Raw genomic sequence first — 18243 nt, 5'->3', positions numbered from 1 at the left:
TAATTTTGAATTAAAAAAACATATATATATATAATATTATTTTAATATATTTTTAAACAAAACTCGCGCTGTAAACACACGAGACTCCCGTACACAATCTTGTATCCACGAAAACTTGTTATTGGTTTTCAACTTGTCCATGGTTCTTTTACGAGTCAGAAGAGCACTTGTTGGCCGCCGATTTCCGAGTGCCCAACCCACTTGTCCAGAGTGCCGATTTCTAGTTATTTCCTTTTCAATCTCTATCAAACTCCCAAGAAATAATTGAAACCATTGTTTTTTTTTTCTTTTCAATCTCCAACAAGCCTAAAAGAAGGAAAGAAAGCGTAGATATCGATCACAAATTCACTACTTTTAGTCAAACCTCGCTACAGATCAAAGCCAACAATAGAAACCCATGTGAAAATAATATAAACCCTATTACTAGAAATGAACATAAACCTTCCTGTTGATGCTACTGTTTCGAAGAATTGAAGAAAGTAATCTTTTCTCATCTCTCTCCCACACAGAGATTATGTCCAGAACCAAGTTTCTTGATCCAGGTGTGCATAAATTTTGTAACTTAACAAGACTTGACACGAAGGAACAAAAAATGCTAGAAACTCGTCATCACTACAGCAATCAATGAAAATTCATTAGTAAATTACAGGAAACAAACAAGGAAAATATAAAATAGTCATAGCATCGCGGAAACACCCGATTGCTTTACCCTCTTCTAGACGAACAAAACAAAACAAAATTATTCAGTAGTTTCAAATTACATAAGCAAGCACATCTGCTGGGTTAGGGTTGAGAAAAGAAAGGGCATAACCTCGTTGAGCTTGAACGATCGACTACTGAAGTCATGATTTATTTACGTTCCGGGTCAATTATTTTTTAACACTGTGTGTGCTCGTGCGTGGTTTTTTTCTTTTCCAAAATTTGTCGTGACTTTAGGGATGAAGGGGGTCCTCTCCTCGCTTAAAAGAAGGCAAAAGGGAAGAAAATTGAAGAAATGAATAATCCCAAAACATCGTAATGATTTCAGTGTGATGCACGAGTGGAGATTTATCAATTATTGTTTCGGGAGAAAGAACAGGAATTGCATGATCACTACCACATCAAATCTTCAAACATGGTTGTTTTTCTCCTCTGTTTCCTAGATAGACGAAAACAGATTCTCACTCATCAAATCCTCAGCTGCTAGGGAGCAAATGTCAGGGGAGACATGTTGGAGCTTAACATGGTGTTCTCCGACGAAGGGGAAGGAGGAGGGGCGGATGGTCCCGTTATTGATACGATTTCGAACCTGTAATCCTAGCAAGTTTTCGGAAGTGGTATTGGCTTCAACTCTGGATCCATTCCATGATTTGGTTGGGGTTATTGAGGATTTTGCGAAGGGTTTGTATAGGATTTGTTCTTGTGCAATGCTGGAGAAGGGAAAAAAAGGAATCGGCAATTCAGTAGAAATCTCCTTGAGTAGGCAAATAAAATCAGAAAAGAGCTTGTTTTGATCCTGTGAAATCATTGAGAAATTAGTAAAAAAAAATTAAAAATAGTTAAGTGATTACTAGGAGCCAAGAATGGTTTCGCTTGATCTTGATTCCACTTGGCTTGTTTTGAAGCTGTTGCGATCATTAAATGCGTGCTGGCAAGAATGCTAAGTTGTGGTCACTGTACATGAACGTGTGTGGTGGCGATTAGGCTTGATAATTGGGACGGAGGGCAGCGTGCCAGGGGATATATTTATAACATGTGTATCATGTGGTGACCATTTCAGTGACTTCACCGTCATCGTTCCCAGTAGGGAAAATACATGTGTATCATGTGGTGACCGCTTATTGAATTATTATTTTAGAAAAAAATATAATAATTTCATCAACATTAAACAAATTATAAAAAAATAAATCAAAAATTTTATATATATTTTAAAAAATCATTTACTGTTTAAAAATATAATTGATAATATTAAGGCAGCATTAAATTATTTTTCAAGAAATTAAATATAAAAAAGATATAAAAAACAAAACAGAATAGGAGATAAATACATAATTAAATATTATAATGATATATATGACAAAATAATTGTATCGTATTTAATACACTGAAAAATATAAAAAAGATTCTTGACAACTGCTGTCAATTCTAATTTGTGGAGCCTAAAACTCTCGTGCTTTTTGTGGAGCATCGTAACCACGGCAACTGCTGTCAATTCTAATTTTTGACAACTGTTGTCAGTCATGATGAGTACTGTAACCGTACAACATTAGCGTTTTTTTTTTTTTTTTTTTTTGAGGTGGTGCTCGGTATTATTATGAGAATTATTTTAAATATATAAAGTAGATTTTTAGGGAAGCTAGATGGGTTAATAGATTAAAGGATGAGATGTTAATAAGATAGAGATAAAGTATTTAAGGTATCACGGGTACTGACTTTACGATAAAAAGGAAGCGAGAGGGAAAAATATTTGACGGTAAAATTGAAATTTTTAAATACTAACTCCTAAACAATTAACTTCTCTCAAAAATTATAAATTATAAATTTATTATTTATATATTATTATTATAAATTTTAAAATTATTAAAAATTTATCTAATTAATTTTAGAATCTTGAAAAATTAATTGAAGTGAACATAAATTTACCTAAATATTTATAGTTTTTTAAAAAAATTCTCCCAAAAGTCGCTACAAACACTCCAAATTTTACGGTGAAAAAATTTAAATATCATTAATCTCCTCCCAAACAAAACTTTCCTTGCTGCACATATATTGCCTATCAACACTATTAAATTATGAATTGATGATTTATTTTTATTTTATTTAAAAATATTTTGATTCTAAAATTATTGTTAGTGGGCTTTTAGATTTTTTTAATATAACAAAAAAGTACTTGTTTTTTTTTTTGTTAAAGTGGAGGAAGTAACTAGAATTTAATGACATTACAAGATATAAAAATTAAACTTAACATTAAGGTGTCACAATACCTACAATCCATATTATAAAATTATTTTTAAATATATATTCGTTAAAATTAATAATTCAACACCAGCAATTGAATATTTATAATATTTATAAAAATATTAGTCAAACCTAATATATTCTATCTGTAAAAAAAATAAATGGAAGGAGTTTATACTTGGTAAAACATTAAAAATTAGATTATATATAATTACGATCCAAGACCCGATTCAAATATCTTTAGCAACACCCCTATTTGCAGGTAAATGTAATAGGAATCGCAGATTTTTGTAGGTAAATTTATGTTTTTTTTTCTTTTAGCAAGATTAAGAGTATTCTTTAATCAATTTTATCATTAAAAGTTCATCGCTTTAACCCGATAAAAAAAAAAATCAACATCGCACTGGAAAACTCACGGGCAAGCCCCGATATTTACCTCGTTATCGTGTAGCGAAAGAGAAGAGATGAGGTGGAAGCGAAGGGGCCCCAGCAAAGGTACCGTCTACTACTATATAAGGAGGAGGGCATGGCAAAGCTCATCATGCAAATTAATCTGGCTATAGCTCAGCACACAAATTAAGGCTTAAAGATATAGAGAGAAAGAAACAACATGTCGTCGACGACAAAACCAAAGGCAGTGAAGCACACCCTATTCGTGAAGTTCAAAGATGATGTTACCAGAGAGCAAATTGAGAAAATCATAAACGACTTCACTAATCTGGTCAATCAAGTTGAACCCTTGAAGAGCTTACACTGGTACTTGACTCCAACCACTCTGTTTTATCGTCTCTCCTCTCTCCACAGCACTGATTCCCTGCTCCTGCGTGCTCAATACTAATTTTTTATTTTGTTGCCATTTTGTTATGCTAACCTTTATCTTCCTCTTAGTTTTTGGGAAAATAATTTACATATTAAGCATAATTTGTTTATAAAGCATAATAATTTATTAATGACCATTAGCATAATGAGGAGCCTTAAACCTTTTTTATCGTTTTAAAATTCAAAAACGTTTTCAGACGAAAATATACAGAAACACATGGATTTTAAAGCTTAATTGATAAAGCTCAGTGTAAAGTATTTTCTAAGAAAAAAAGATAAATAATATTTTTCCAGATATTCTTTGAGGATTTTGTAGGGAATTATTAGAAGACTCAAACTTATCTGGAAGAACTTAAGAACTGAATTTACTGGTCCAGTAAAAATGTTACAGAACTTATTAGTTATTTATCATTTCAAAAAAATGGATCTATATGTATTTTTTCCTAAAATAAATTATCGTAACATCACCCTCCAGGAAAAAATATTTATAACAATAAAATTTCATACTAACATCTGTGTTATATTAATGCTCTGATGCAGGGGCACTAATCTGGGTATTCACGACCTCAATTTCGGATATACTCATGCTTTTGAAACTACCTTTGATGATCTGGAGGGCTTGCAGGAGTATCTTGATTCTCCGATTGTTAATAAATTCGCAGAAGGATTCTTGCCAACCATGTCGCAACAATTTGTGATGGACTATGAACTCTACTAAATCTTTACTGGGCAATGAAGACTTATTATCTTGCTATCAGAAGACAAGATTCTGGTCTACTATGTATAAGCAATAATTGGCGGTGTTACCACCAAATGTGTGCGGCAATAAATCTAATTTGTTTTTTCATATGCAATGTATTTTCTGGTGCATATAGCAGGCAATTCTACCATCTTGTTGACACCTGAAAGTTCATCATGTTTCCTCACGAGAAATCTTCCAATCATAGCTGTGAAACTAGATTTGGGGTTTTCCTCGATTTTTTAAAGAAAAGATAAAAATACAAAGTTGTCATTTTTCAAAATAAAATCAATGGATTTTAAGCTGGGTTTTAAACAAGTCAACAAGTTAATTTAGATATTTAACTGGGTTATCTGGGTTTTTTTAATTTTTTTAATGGAACCGGTCTAGACAGACTTTGTGTTAACTCGGCAATATAGTCCAGCATCTACAACTAGGCTTCCCATGCAAAATTAAGCGACCTTGGTCTAGCCGCTAAGTTCAATGAGAAGGCAGCCCAGCCCATCTGGTAAAAAATCCAGTAATGGTAACCTCACAGAGGTCGAAACCCAATAACCAGTCATCTAGAAAACCCATGGCGCTATTACAGCCTCTATACAGGCCGAGGCAAATAGCTTGCCCAAGCCGAAGGCGAGTCCCTATTTAGTGCTAGACTTTTACCAAAAAAATTAATAAATAGCGCTAAACCATTTTCCACCGTCGATGAGAAGCGTATTGTTGTCGATATTCAGGCAGGGAATTTGCGCTCTCAGGCTCAAGTCGACGCTAATATGGAATATTTCAATGACTAAATAGAGGAGTAAGATTTTCTAATGTGATGGAGGGTCTGGAGAGAGATAACATCCGGGTTTCGGAAGTCCCTCCTGACATGTGTTGGAGGATAAGAAATCCCTGGGTAAATCCTCTATCCCTTGAAGCAGGAAAAAAAAAAAAAAAACCGCGTGTAAAGCAGCTAATTATTGGAGTGGAATACTGTGTGCATAAGAAAGGGCCCAGTACGCTGGGTGCCCCCACTCACATTGGTTCCTGGGCTTGCAGTGCTAGTTGCAGAAGGAAAAAAATAAAAAGCTACAAAACTATGGTTGGTGAATATTCGAGCGGTTGTTGTGTATAATAATTAATATCAGCCCTTAAAGAAGGCTAAAGAGACGAGTGCGAGAGAGAGAGAGAGAGAGAGAGAGAGAGAGAGAGAGAGAGAGAGAGTTAAGATAACAGATATGGAGCAAGTGAAGGGAGTGGTAAAGCACATAGTCCTGGCCAAGTTCAAAGAAGGAGTGACCGAAGAAGAAATTGAGAAACACATAAAAGACTACGCCAATCTGCTCAACCACATCGAACACATGAAGTCTTTCCACTGGTAATTAACACAAGCCCTCGTTTAATTTTAACTACTCTTTCTCCATGGTTTCGCACTTGGTTAGCTGGGAATGAAATACCTTTGCTTTTGGTGCGTGGATGTTTTCTTGTTTTGTTAATCATTTTATCTGCCATGTATATATTCTTGGTTTTTAATTTATATGGTTTCAATTAACTTAGGAAGTAAGAATCTAAATAGTTTCTGCAATTTTGACATGATAGGGGGACAGACGTGAGCATCGAGAACCTTCATCAAGGTTTCACTCATATCTTTGAGATTACTTTTGAGACATTAGATGGCCGATCAGCGTATGTAGCTCATCCTGCTCATGTTGATTTTGGCACTGCTTTCTTGACTATCTTGGAGAAAATCGTCGTGGTCGATTTCGTGCCCACGCTCGTTAAACTCTAAATTGTTCTGGGCAGCACGATTAACAGGCTCCTGCTGCGCTGCATGTTCTATATACCGGCATGCTTGCTAGCTTTTAAATTGTATGCAATAAACGGAGGCCTATGTTGAACCTCCATTTGTTTGTGTGTATTCTGGATCTTAATCTAATAATGGCATCGTCATTCGGGACTTTGTATCAGTGATTTAAAGACTTGTTTCTATGATCATGTTTTGCTGTCTTTGTGGTGTTAGCTTCGTTCAAAAAACTAAGAAAGTAAAATATATTATTGTTGGGTATAGCTTTAGAAAAATCTTTAATTTAATTTGTTGATATATATATGTGCCGCCGCGAGTGATTTCGATGCTTAGTTAAAAACGAAATCTAAGCTTTTTGAAATATAGAATTATAGATCTGTGCGCGAGCGACGTTCGAATATTTCACAAGAAAAAGGAAAGATCATACTTGCACCAAAACTTGGTCAGAATTAAAATGCAATCGAAGGGACGAGCTTCTTCGGCTTTGCGCGTGTAGTTTAAGCGATCACCTGCCGGCCTGCAAAACCTTGAGAGGCATATGCTTTTGGGCCTGAAAAGGTGTTCATGGTAGGAAATACGTAATTGGGCCTGCGTGGTGGTTGAGCAATAAAAAGACGGGCCTGCCAGTTTTTTTATGTTGATGTATGTTTTGATTGCTTAACAAAATAAAATGCAAGTACTCCATGGTTTTGATTTTTTTTATTCGCTATATTACTAATTAATTACCAATACACACACTATTACTTGTAATACCCTTACCTAATGAAAAAAGGATAATCGAAAACCTAATTAATTATATTATATTATTTATTATTACTATTTTTCATACATATATCTCTACCAAACTATATTAAATGTTCGAATGACCCCTCGCCTATGTATAATTATTCATCATAGAATAATATTATCATTTCCTATTCAACTCCTCAGGGCACTACAAGAACGGTACGAGGCTATGAGCAACAGTGCACATTCATTAAAAAAAAAAACACCATTACAAATCATACACAACCAGTAATCCCAGATATATATTTAAATGTCATTTTATTATGATAGCTATGGCCTGAAATTATTTGATTGATTATTAACACATTTGAAGACTCTTCTTCCAGTTAAAGGGATAACGAGGAAACTAATTTTATTAATAATTGCGGCTATTGTTTTGAATAATTAAGTGTTTTTAAAATAACATCTCACATAAATAGTACTCTGTTTTCGTCCTTGCGAATCATCCCACGTAAGTATCCGGTCATTATAGTGACCCGAGCTACACCTTTTGTATAATTAAGAGGTTAGGTTATAAATTTGAAAGATGGAGGTTAATTTAGTTTGAGTTTATAAATTTTAAAATTATTTTAAATTTATATAATTGTTAATTTTAGAACTTATAGAATTAGTTAATATATGCATAAACTAGTCTGAATAGCTGCTATAATAATAATAATAATAAATTAGGTAATGAGTATTGTTTAAAAATATATTTTATAAATATATTAAAATAATATTTTTTATTTGTTAAAATTTATTTTTAATATTAACCAATCAAAATAAAAATAATAATTTAATAAAAAATTAGATCAACCATTGCCCCCAAACAAATCTATTATCTCAGTATTACAAAATCGAGCACGCATGTAGGAGAAAAGTACACGATTTTTTTCCCTCTGTATCGTTTTCCAATATAATCTGATAATAATTAATTTTACTTGAACTCTGAATTTGTGGTTAATGAAGCATAAATCAAATCGAATGGATTATAAGAAAATAGCATAGCCTTTAGATGACAATATCGTTCCCTCAAAATCCAGAAAATGCTGCACGCAACAAAAAAAACCTTCCACGTGAGTTAATTTGATCCTGTGCATGACCCGGTTTTCCATAACACAAACTAGTGGTGGACAGCTGAAGAGACGACTAGACACGTGGTGGAATTTCGCTCAAACTTGTTTCATTTAATATTTTATATTGTTCTCTAAAATTACTGTAGAAAATATCTATTTATATTGTTCATTCATTTTATTATTCGATCCATTAATCTCATTTTTTCACTATTTTTTTTAATTAATGGCGGATACCGGGGATCCTAATTTTCCTAAGATTTTCCTAATTCCTAAATTTCTTTATATTTCACAAGGTAGTGATGAGGCTATTCGATTTATCATCATTGAATTACTGCTTTCTTGCAGCTTCTACCATGTTCTTGTTTTTTTTCTAGGGCAATGGCATGATTAAATTGTTTTCTGATTCTACCTTGGATTGAAATTAAATGATATAAAAATAATTTAGATATGATTCAATCAATTTGATTAATTCAAAGACATTCAATTAATTAGTAAAAAAATTTAAAAAATAAATTTAAAAATTTTTAATAAAATTGATATAAAACACTCTGTATCCAGTCTCTTGCTAGCATGGGTTTATAGTTAAATTATATGAGATTTATCTTAACATGACTTATCTAACTTGATCATTTAAAAACAATTTAATTAACCGGTAAAAAAAGATATAAAAATAAATTAAGAAAAAAAACTATAAAATTTATATAAAAAACTCTTAATTTGATTTTTTATTTAGTCTAAGATTAAAATTAAATTATTCAAGATTTATTATAAAATTAAATAATATACTTAACTGGTTTAAATATAACTCGAATCATTATTAAAAAAATAAAAATAAAAATAAAATAAAACCAAAAAACATGAAGTATATAAAAAACAGATTAAATTAAAAAAAGCTCTTTCGTGGGCTTTTTTATATTTTTTATTGTAAAATGATTTATAAATATTTATTTTATTTTTTATATTTTTAATTTATTTTGATATTTTAATATAAAAATAAATTTTAAAAAATAAAAAATTAATATATATTAAATAAAAATATTTTAAAAAATAATTGCTTTCAACATTTCAATTTAAAATATGCTGTTACTGAATCTCTAGAATGATCCTGATTCTTTCAGTGGAGAAGTAATGATTTGATAGTTTTGTCATTTAAGATCGAGACAATGAGTGGCCGACAGTACTCCTCGATCAGCGGTGTCATGTGACGCCTGGTATTGATTATCATCTTTTATTATTATTTAACGGAGCCCACACGACCTCTTTATATTTCTTTGCCCTTTGACAAGTCGTTTATCTGCCAGTTCTCCAACCTCTCGTCAATTTCCTCTCCAATGATTGTTTGGTATTACATTTTTAAAAGTGGCTGTATATGTTTAAAAAATATACTTGTTTTCTAAAATATTAAATTAATGATTTTTAAATTAAAATAATTTTTTAGTTTTATGGATAATATAAAATAAAAAACAATAAAAAATATGGATAAAATTAAAAATAATAATTAAATAAATAATTTTTTTTAAAAAAATAATTACCAACACAAACCCAAACCTGATATATTTTGGTTAGATGCGTTGCTGAAAAGATATACATGAGAAAGGTAAATATTAATTAAAAAACGTTAATTTGTATATTTAATTAAGAAAACATTGGTTACTAGAATCGTAACCATTCATTTATTTTGGAAGGTTTAAATTAAAAAATTAAAAAATAAATCATGCCCAAGAGAACATGAGAGGATCTCAATTCTATAATTTGGCTGCGCAACCATACCAACATTACTGCATCATATTTGATAAACAAAAAAATTATGATACTGAAGTAAAATTTACTAACATTTATTCAATATAAAAGAAATAGAGACAAAATAGAAAGAGAAATAAAATAGAGAATTTTAAAAAATATTTTTATTCTTAGAAGAATGTATTTTTATTTTTTGGATAAAAATATGATTTTTCATTTATTTTTACATCTGTCTTTTTTAAAAATGGATATTTCAAAAAAAATTTTATTTCATAAAAATTCCACAGTTCAATCTAGTTAGATGGAGTAGTATCAGGATTAGTGACTTTCCAATGAATTCTTTATATTACATTTATTTTTCTTTATCACGGGTCCGTTTGACACAATTAATTACAATTAAAAATGCAAAAACAAATATCATTAATAGGTGTTTTTTTCAATATAAGTTTAATTCCAACCACATTATGGTAGGTGATTGATGATTTTGTTGTAGTAAAATATTAAGAAGAATATAAACAAAATAAAACTTGAAGTATGTATAAATATTGTTTTTGAAGATATTTTCTCAATATAAAATTATTTTTAAAATTTAATAATTTTTTTTTATAATAAGAATCATAAAAACAGTTAGATCAAAAACGAAAAGAAATGCCAGGTTTTGTAAGCACAAGAAAATACTATGGTTTTAAGCATTGTTTGATTGTAAAAATATATGATATATATAGGTTATTAACATGTAACAATTAGGTGAAAAATAAATTAAAGAGCTAAAAAGTTGTTAAAACAGTTTAAAAAATTAATTTTTTTAAAGAATTGTAATTATTAAAAATAAAGATAAACAAAAGTTTCAGAAAATATATACGTTAACTCTCACGCAGAAAAACACATTTTTTCCTACTTGTTGATTACTATTTTATTTTAAAATCTAGTATTGAAAATCTTATTTTTCCAATGAAAATCTTGACCTTAAGAGAATTGCAGCCACCGTTGAATGGGCGTGTGGTGTATAAACACTATCATTCATGTTTATCCAGCGAATGGGTGTGTGGGTTCGCTATTGCTTTAAATAGAGAAGGTAACCTCTCTAATTCCATTAACTGAACAGCAAGAGATCGCACAGAGCTAGAGAGAGAGAGAGGTGAAGAGAAGAGGCATGGAGGGAGGAAAAGGGGTGGTGAAGCACATAGTCCTGGCCAAGTTCAAAGAAGGAACCACAGAGGAAGAAATTGAGAAACATATAAAGAACTATGCCGATCTCCTCAACCATATCGAACACATGAAGTCTTTCGAGTGGTATTTAACATAAACCAGCTGTGATCCTTCTATATATTCTATTTCTCTGTAGTTCAACACTTGGTTCAGAATAACATGATTCGTTGTTTTACAACTCTAACTGTACCATCTTGGTGCGCTGTTTACGAGTTCATTAATCTTTAGAGTTTCACTAACGATTTAAGTTTTTAGCTTGAGTGATTCTTTGTTATGCTATCTAAACCTATTTAATCAAGTTTTTATGAATTCAAATAATATAAAATAATAATGTGTTTGTACAAATTTTAAATTGAAAAAACCATTCATACGAAGAACTATATTAACGAATTAACATAAAATTATTTTTCATAGCATTACCCACCAAGCTAAGTTTCTCGATTAAATGATTTTCACCATGCATGTTTTTATTATTATTATTATAGAGATCATATACAATAATAATAATAAAAACAATAAGAGAGAAGGTTCGTTAATCAGAGATGAGACTGTAAGTTTAACTGTCCTGATACCGAATTGTGCAGAATGATTATGTAGCAGTCCAAGTTCATTGAAATTTTAACATTTACCGTAATGGTTTTAATTTCCATCTCCAAAAAAAAAAAATTCACATGCAATCTGTAACATTTTCATATGACATGATATACAGGGGGACGGACGTGAGCATTGAGAACCTTCATCAAGGTTTCACTCATATCTTTGAGGCTACTTTTGACACATTAGAGGGCCGATCAGCATATGTAGCTCATCCTGCTCATGTTAAATTTGGCACAGCTTTGTTTCCTACCTTGGAGAAAGTCATTGTGTTCGACTACGTCCCCAAAGCTTAAACAGTAGGATTTCTAAAGGCTAGTCTTCTGCTATATATCCTCCTCTAGCCATGCATGATGCATTCTGTGATAATAATGGGATGGATTATGTGATGTAATAATCTCTGGAGTTGAATCTCCAAAGTAGTATTTGTTTGTATTTTCTGTTTATGTATTTCCAAGTGTAGCTCCTGAAATAAATGGAACAAAGGGAGAGAACGTATAGCTTCCAGAATTTGAGCACAAAATATTAAAGTTCTTGTAAATTTATATATTCTTGAAAGTATACGATTTACAAATCCATCTTTATAATCTATATCAAGTTTAAACAATGTGCAAGTCTACTCACAGAAACATCAAAGACAACAACCACAGTTAGAACCATCCAAATAATTGTATTGACACCAAAACTATCATAAAGTGGTTTGAAATATATAGTAGAATAGTGAAACCATCGTGAGAGCTAATCCTACTTTATTGGAATGAATAATCTTTCTTGGATCATCGTTAGCTAGTTTCTTCATCTTTCTCGCGAGCTCAACTACCTTAATGGATGCCTCAAATGGAAAAGCCTTAACGCACTGGCATCCTCTAGGGCAAGCTCATATATCACTCTCTTGAACTTGAGATTTAGAAGCCATATAATTTGCTTTTCGGTGAAGGCAAGGAAGCAAAGCTTTGAGATAATGATGGCTTGGAGGATGATTCCTACATGGAGAGAGACCAGAGTCTCATATTTATGTGTGACATGTCTTGAACTTAACAACAACATAAAGAAATGTTGGCTGCACATGACAAATTGAAAGCTTTTTTGAGAGATTCATCTAGAAAATAATTTTGGCACCTAGCTTATGCTATTTCATTGTTTCTATGCACTTGAATGCACTAACATGGAGAGGAGCAATCTGGAATTTAAAGGTCATAGATTCAAATATGTGAGTTAAATACAACCATTAATGTGGTTTCAAGTACCGAATCACATTGATGGATCTTGATAGAAGCTGTAGATTATATCAAATAGAAGTAGAGATAGAAGTAAAAAAACTAATCTAGATAATGCTAGTCACGTTGATGGATCTTGCAATGTAAGTATTTTATGGGTTGTAGACTTTAAGCACGCAGGACCATAAAAAATTCTTCAAAAAATGACATGCATGGCCAAACAATGCTGGAAAAACAAAACCTCGTACTTTGAGATACCTCAGAGAGAAAATTCCAGCACCATATGCTGCGTGGCTTAATTTTTCAAATGATGATTTGTGCATCTATTGTTCTTCTCTTGAGAGATTCCTAGGCTTGGACAGAAATGGTATATTAGAAGCAAGGCCGATTAAAGGTACCATAGCTCGTGGTGTGACACTGGAGGAAGATGAACAGCTTAGATTGAAACTGCATCTAGTCTTTAAATTGAAACTTTGATAGGTTCTCATGTGATTTAACGTTCATGTTAGACATGAGAAATCATTCCTGGTGATGAATACATGCTGTAAAAACGGATGTAAATCATGTTGAACAGAGTAATCACATTTGACAAACTTTGGCCATGTAAATCATACTGAACAGAATAAATGCATTTTGAGTGAAAGAATTGGTCTATTTTTCTTTTATAGACAAATTAAGAGAAGCAATTTCTATTGTAAAATCCAACTTATATATATCTGGAAACGGTGAAAATTGAATTAAGAGAGAGAAGCCCTAATTGAAAGAGAGCATATTTGTAAAGAATCACGAAGGGTGGCTATAGATTATACGTAAATCATCACCAAACACAAAATTCATGCATAAACTCAATAACCCATTATCAAAATGAGACTAATCGATAGTACCTTAACAGGAAAACACACAAACACTTGTCCATTGGTAGCTAAAAAACCCAATCTAGCAACAGATTTTGCAGGTCTAGAGATCTCAATAGAAGATCCAGTAAAAGTAGCTGCAGCTGCTTCCATTTACATCTCTCTGCAAAACTCAAAAACCCAACAGAAGATCGAATATAAGATGTATATGGCAATTGAAGAGGTCTGTTACCTTTCTTTTTACTTAAAATCCAACTCTTGTGGCACCGTGCTGAAAAAAAATTGAATTCTTTTATTGTTTTATATACATTGATTTGGTAAATTCTCAAATTAAATTATAAAACTATAATAACGGCTTTATGATTGTTCAATAGAGTTTTAAAATTATAATTATAATTATTTTTATTTTTATATTAAACAATTAACAATAAATTTTATTCCTGATCTTCATTTTATCCCAGACTAACTCCCGAATAAAATTTTAAAATTATAATAATAATTAATTTTATTTTTATACTGATTTGGATCAATATCAATTCGGGTCATGACCGATTAGTTACCCAAACTTTGTCTCAAATCAATCATGAATTAAGTTTTAAAATTCTAATAATAATTAAAATATTTTTATTTAAAAATTATTTTTTAAAAAAATCATTACCAAAAAAACAACAAGCTCGTAATCAAATTAAGGCGAGGTTGAAATCTTTTTTTTTTTAATTTATGTGGGGTGTTCGGGCCAGCTTGCGCGCACCACGACTATTCCCCACGGCCCACTGGACATCCTGCAAGCCCAGGGGCAGGTTAGGCACCGCGGGGATGACAGGCGTGCACATAGAGGGTCGAACCCGGGACGGGGACGGAACAAGTTACACGATTGACCACAGCAACTAGCCCCTTAAGTGCGAGGTTGAAATCTTCCAATATGAGCAAGTGGTTATTGGATCTCATCTGATCTTGGGTTTTGTACTCAATAACCAATCGTCATTTTCATTTTTAACATATTTTTGTACTTTAATTTTGGTTGCGAAAGTAGATTTTTGGTCTGATGACAGTGGAAGATGGTGTATAGGTTTTTAGTTATTAAATAAAAAATAATAATAAATTTATAGATAATCAAATATATATTTTTTTATTGATTTTTTTTGTGAGGATATTAAGTATAATTTTTAGAAACTCGATAAATAATTATAATTTTGAACAAAATATAAAATGCAAGAGGAAGTATAAAACTTATAAAAGGTAGAATTTAAAAAGAAAAAGTGAGTTTGGAAAAAAAAAATTTCTTTTAGGAGAAAGAGTAACTGGGAGCCTTTATAAACCTTAGAGAGTAATTACCCCAGTACAACTACCAAACCCGAATCCAATTTGGTCCAGAGGCAGTATGGGTACGGGAGGAAAAAGCCGACCCGACCATTTTTCATCCGTAATCCTTTAACGGCTCCAACTTAGATGGGCCATGTTATTCTTCCTATGATAAGCTTTGGGCCGTATCTGTTCATGGGTTAAACGCATGCCCATGGGCTTTTCCCCACATTTATCCGGGTCTTACAAGGAAAAAACAAAAAGAAGCAAGAAAAGAAGAGGAGCCAGATTTTTAATTTTTATGGTAGCTAGCCTCCTCCTCCGTCCCCGTTTTTACCCATATAAAAGAGAAGAGGAATATCACCAAATAAATTAAAAAAAAAAAAAGAGTAGAAGAAAAACAAGAGGTTCGATTCCTTTTTCGCTTCGATTTCTGATCTCTATGCAGGTACTTGTCAATTCGCTTCTGTCAATAGTGACTTTAGTTAGGGTTTTTTTTGGGTAAAGATTTGCATGCTTTTGTGTCTTTTCTCTTATATTTATTTTATTTTTTATAATTATAGTGAACAAGACATCAATTTTATGAAAAATCTTAGCTAGTTACAATTGAAGAGTTTAATTATTCTGGTATTGAAGGATTTTGGCTCTGTGGGTTTCAGGAGGAAGGGTGAATGTGAATGATGGGTTCTCAAGTCGAGTCTGTTAAAGAAATTGTTTCGGACCGAAAACCCGAAGGAGGCGGTATGAATCTTGGATTTGGATTTTATTACTTCATTGACTGCAAATGGAAAAATTATTGTTTTTGACATGGTGGTTTTTAATGGGTTTGTTCTTGATCTTTAAAGAGATGGAATCGCGGGTGGAAGCTATATGGGAAAAAATGAATAAAGGAGCTTCTAATAAGACTGCTAAATCACTTTCAAATAAGCGTAATGTTTCGACTTTGAATGCTAGTTCAAAGAAGGCGAATAATGTGAGGATGTTCTCTCTCTCTAGCTCTTTTGAATGGGATTTTAGTTGTATAACTGGTGGTTGATGTTTTATTTGTTTCTGCTGATCTTTATATGGTAGAACTGGATGGCTTATCTTGGCTTGACACCTAAGGAGGCAGACTCCTCTGGACAAGATGGGGAGGTGCAGCAGAATGGTACCAGCTTTGAAGACAGTAAGGTTGCTTCCTTGTGGGAGCACATGAATAAAGGAGTACCTAATAAGTTGCATAAAACGTTTTTGAACAAATCTTGTTCAACAGTGGATGAATCTTCGCAGCCTAAGTCTGATGTGAGGGCTTTTCTTGCCTCTATTTTTATGACGAGATTAATCAGTTGATGGTTGTATTGATATAGTTTGTTAACTCTCTTATTTCATAGAATTGGATGGCCTATCTGGGCATGGCAACAAAGCGAAAGGAATACTCTGGGCATGATGAACCACAGAGAGCTAATGATATACAAAATGGAAGCGGTGATGAGGCGAGGAAGCTTGCTGCTGCAGCTCTCTCTGCAGTTAAGGATGCTGCCGCCGCAGCTGCAGCAGGCCGGGGTAAAGTTGAGGTGAGCTCTTTTTCTCCTTTTCCCTGTACTTAGCTAGCCATCTTATGGCTTTTTAGCCATGACAACTGTTTGGCTGAGCTTGACAATTGTTTGCAGTAACATGAAGATGGATCCATTGCATGATCACCAGTATTAGTTTCTTTGCTAAATGGGAATAATTTGTGATAAAAATGTCTGAATAAGTCATCTCCTAACTCTTTAAACCTGTGTTGCATCTGCTTGTCTATGTCAAGTTATGGCCGTTTCTAAGTTAACTTTAATCAAACATGCCTCCTTTGTCCAACACAGGCAAGAAATTGATTTGAATTTCAAGCATGTGTTCTTGTTCTGTGTGCCAGTTTATGCACCGTCACTTTGATTGTCATGGTAATGTGGTGCAAGAACAAGGTTATCAAGTACATCTCAGCTATCTGGTTTTCTTGGTGCCTATGCGAAGCATGTTATACTGTGCGTTCCAAAACATTTTTTGTCAAAGAAATTGATGTGGAGTCTGGTTTTAGATATATGTTTATTCTTGTTCATCAAGGTGGATTCTTTGTGTGTTATTGTTGATTCATCGTCACTCCTTTTTCTCTTTTATCCCCCTAGATTTCCTTTTATTCATTCTACATTACATAGTTCACAAAATCTGTTTCCTTTTCAGATTAGGGAGGTTCGAGACTTTGCTGGTCAGGAAGTTGAAGTTAGGAAGCTTGTTGATGCAGATTCAAAAGAAGCAACTGAAAAGGCCAAAGCTCCTGCATCTTCTGCTGTTGATGCTGTTCTTGAACAAATCAAGAAGAAACCAAAGCTCAGTGTGCTTGACAAGACGAAAAAGGATTGGGGAGAATTTAAGGAAGAAAATAAGGGGTTAGAAGACGAGTTGGATGCATACAAGAAGAGCTCAAACCAGTATTTGGAGAGGGTTTCTTTCTTGGAACGAACAGATTACCGGGAATTTGAGAGGGAGAGAGATGCACGGTTGGCGCTACAGGCCAGGAGGAGGACAGATATGCGAGAGGATTTGTGATTACAAGTCCCAGTAACTCCACCATCGTGAATTTGCGGTGAACATGGGGAAAGACAGAGGAAGTCCTGGGATTTTGCACAAGGGATACTTTGTCTTTGATGTGCAGTTAAGGACTGTGATGAGCAGAGTGATGGATTGGTGTTTTTATTTAGATGCCCCAAATGGTCAAGGAAGTGAAATTTTAGGTCCTTCTAAAAGAAAAGAGAAGTGGTGAGAGCAGTCGTATTTGTAGCAAATGCTTGTCCTCTTTCCTATTTTTATTAGATGGTTTCTTATTTGGGAACTTGGAGCAACTACTGGTGTGTGATCATTGGAATTTGGAACATGATGGATGAAATCTTTTTCTGTTGTAGTTCTCATTTCACCGTGCAATACATGCTCTACCACCCGTTATATTTTTATCATTTCACCATGCAATACATGTTCTGCCACCCGTTATATCTTTCCTTTTCATAGCACGAGGACTAGAGGGATTATCATCCAATACAGCACGTTCATTTCTGTAACAAGGCTAATAAATAGTCATTTCAATTTAACAAACTTCTCCTTGTAGGCAAGTATAGAGCTCGTTCCTGTTTGAAAAATGGATGCTTTAAATTGTCAGTAATGGATGCACGCAAACATTCATAGACAGGCTCGAGAGAAA

The 18243-nt window shown here is 32.8% G+C and overlaps 4 protein-coding genes and 1 long non-coding RNA gene across 6 annotated transcripts; 4 read left to right on the top strand and 1 right to left on the bottom strand.

Moving 5' to 3' along the window:
* Positions 1-3465: 3465 nt before the first annotated feature.
* LOC133697523 (stress-response A/B barrel domain-containing protein HS1-like) lies at positions 3466-4603 on the top strand. The gene is made up of 2 exons (XM_062120139.1): positions 3466-3693; positions 4297-4603. The coding sequence occupies exons 1-2, from the start codon at positions 3548-3550 to the stop codon at positions 4472-4474; spliced, it is 324 nt and encodes a 107-aa protein (XP_061976123.1). The 5' UTR covers positions 3466-3547; the 3' UTR covers positions 4475-4603.
* A 1007-nt stretch (positions 4604-5610) lies between these two features.
* LOC133697522 (stress-response A/B barrel domain-containing protein HS1-like) lies at positions 5611-6441 on the top strand. Its single transcript, XM_062120138.1, has 2 exons — positions 5611-5852; positions 6074-6441. The coding sequence occupies exons 1-2, from the start codon at positions 5713-5715 to the stop codon at positions 6261-6263; spliced, it is 330 nt and encodes a 109-aa protein (XP_061976122.1). The 5' UTR covers positions 5611-5712; the 3' UTR covers positions 6264-6441.
* A 4465-nt stretch (positions 6442-10906) lies between these two features.
* On the top strand, positions 10907-12185 carry LOC133696364 (stress-response A/B barrel domain-containing protein HS1-like). Its single transcript, XM_062118537.1, has 2 exons — positions 10907-11152; positions 11778-12185. Exons 1-2 carry the CDS (start codon positions 11013-11015, stop codon positions 11956-11958), a joined length of 321 nt encoding a protein of 106 aa, XP_061974521.1. The 5' UTR covers positions 10907-11012; the 3' UTR covers positions 11959-12185.
* Positions 12186-12312: 127 nt separating this feature from the next.
* Positions 12313-14019, bottom strand: LOC133696365 (uncharacterized). Its single transcript, XR_009842664.1, has 2 exons — positions 13138-14019; positions 12313-12645 (listed from the first exon to the last, which is right to left on the bottom strand). It is a non-coding gene; the product is annotated as an uncharacterized LOC133696365 (long non-coding RNA).
* A 1301-nt stretch (positions 14020-15320) lies between these two features.
* On the top strand, positions 15321-18001 carry LOC133697694 (uncharacterized). 2 transcript variants are annotated; one of them, XM_062120427.1, is made up of 6 exons: positions 15321-15483; positions 15695-15773; positions 15881-16008; positions 16107-16316; positions 16406-16588; positions 17232-18001. In XM_062120427.1, exons 2-6 carry the CDS (start codon positions 15713-15715, stop codon positions 17595-17597), a joined length of 948 nt encoding a protein of 315 aa, XP_061976411.1. In that variant the 5' UTR covers positions 15321-15483; positions 15695-15712; the 3' UTR covers positions 17598-18001. The 2 variants fall into 2 exon arrangements, with proteins under 2 accessions (XP_061976411.1, XP_061976410.1); XM_062120426.1 differs by having other exon boundaries at positions 15695-15776.
* The last annotated feature ends 242 nt before the right edge of the window (positions 18002-18243 follow it).

This window comes from Populus nigra, chromosome 6 (genome assembly GCF_951802175.1).
Source record: "Populus nigra chromosome 6, ddPopNigr1.1, whole genome shotgun sequence".
NCBI lineage: Eukaryota > Viridiplantae > Streptophyta > Magnoliopsida > Malpighiales > Salicaceae > Populus > Populus nigra.
Note: the sequence above shows the minus strand (reverse complement) of the source record. Positions and strands in the feature narration are given on the sequence as shown.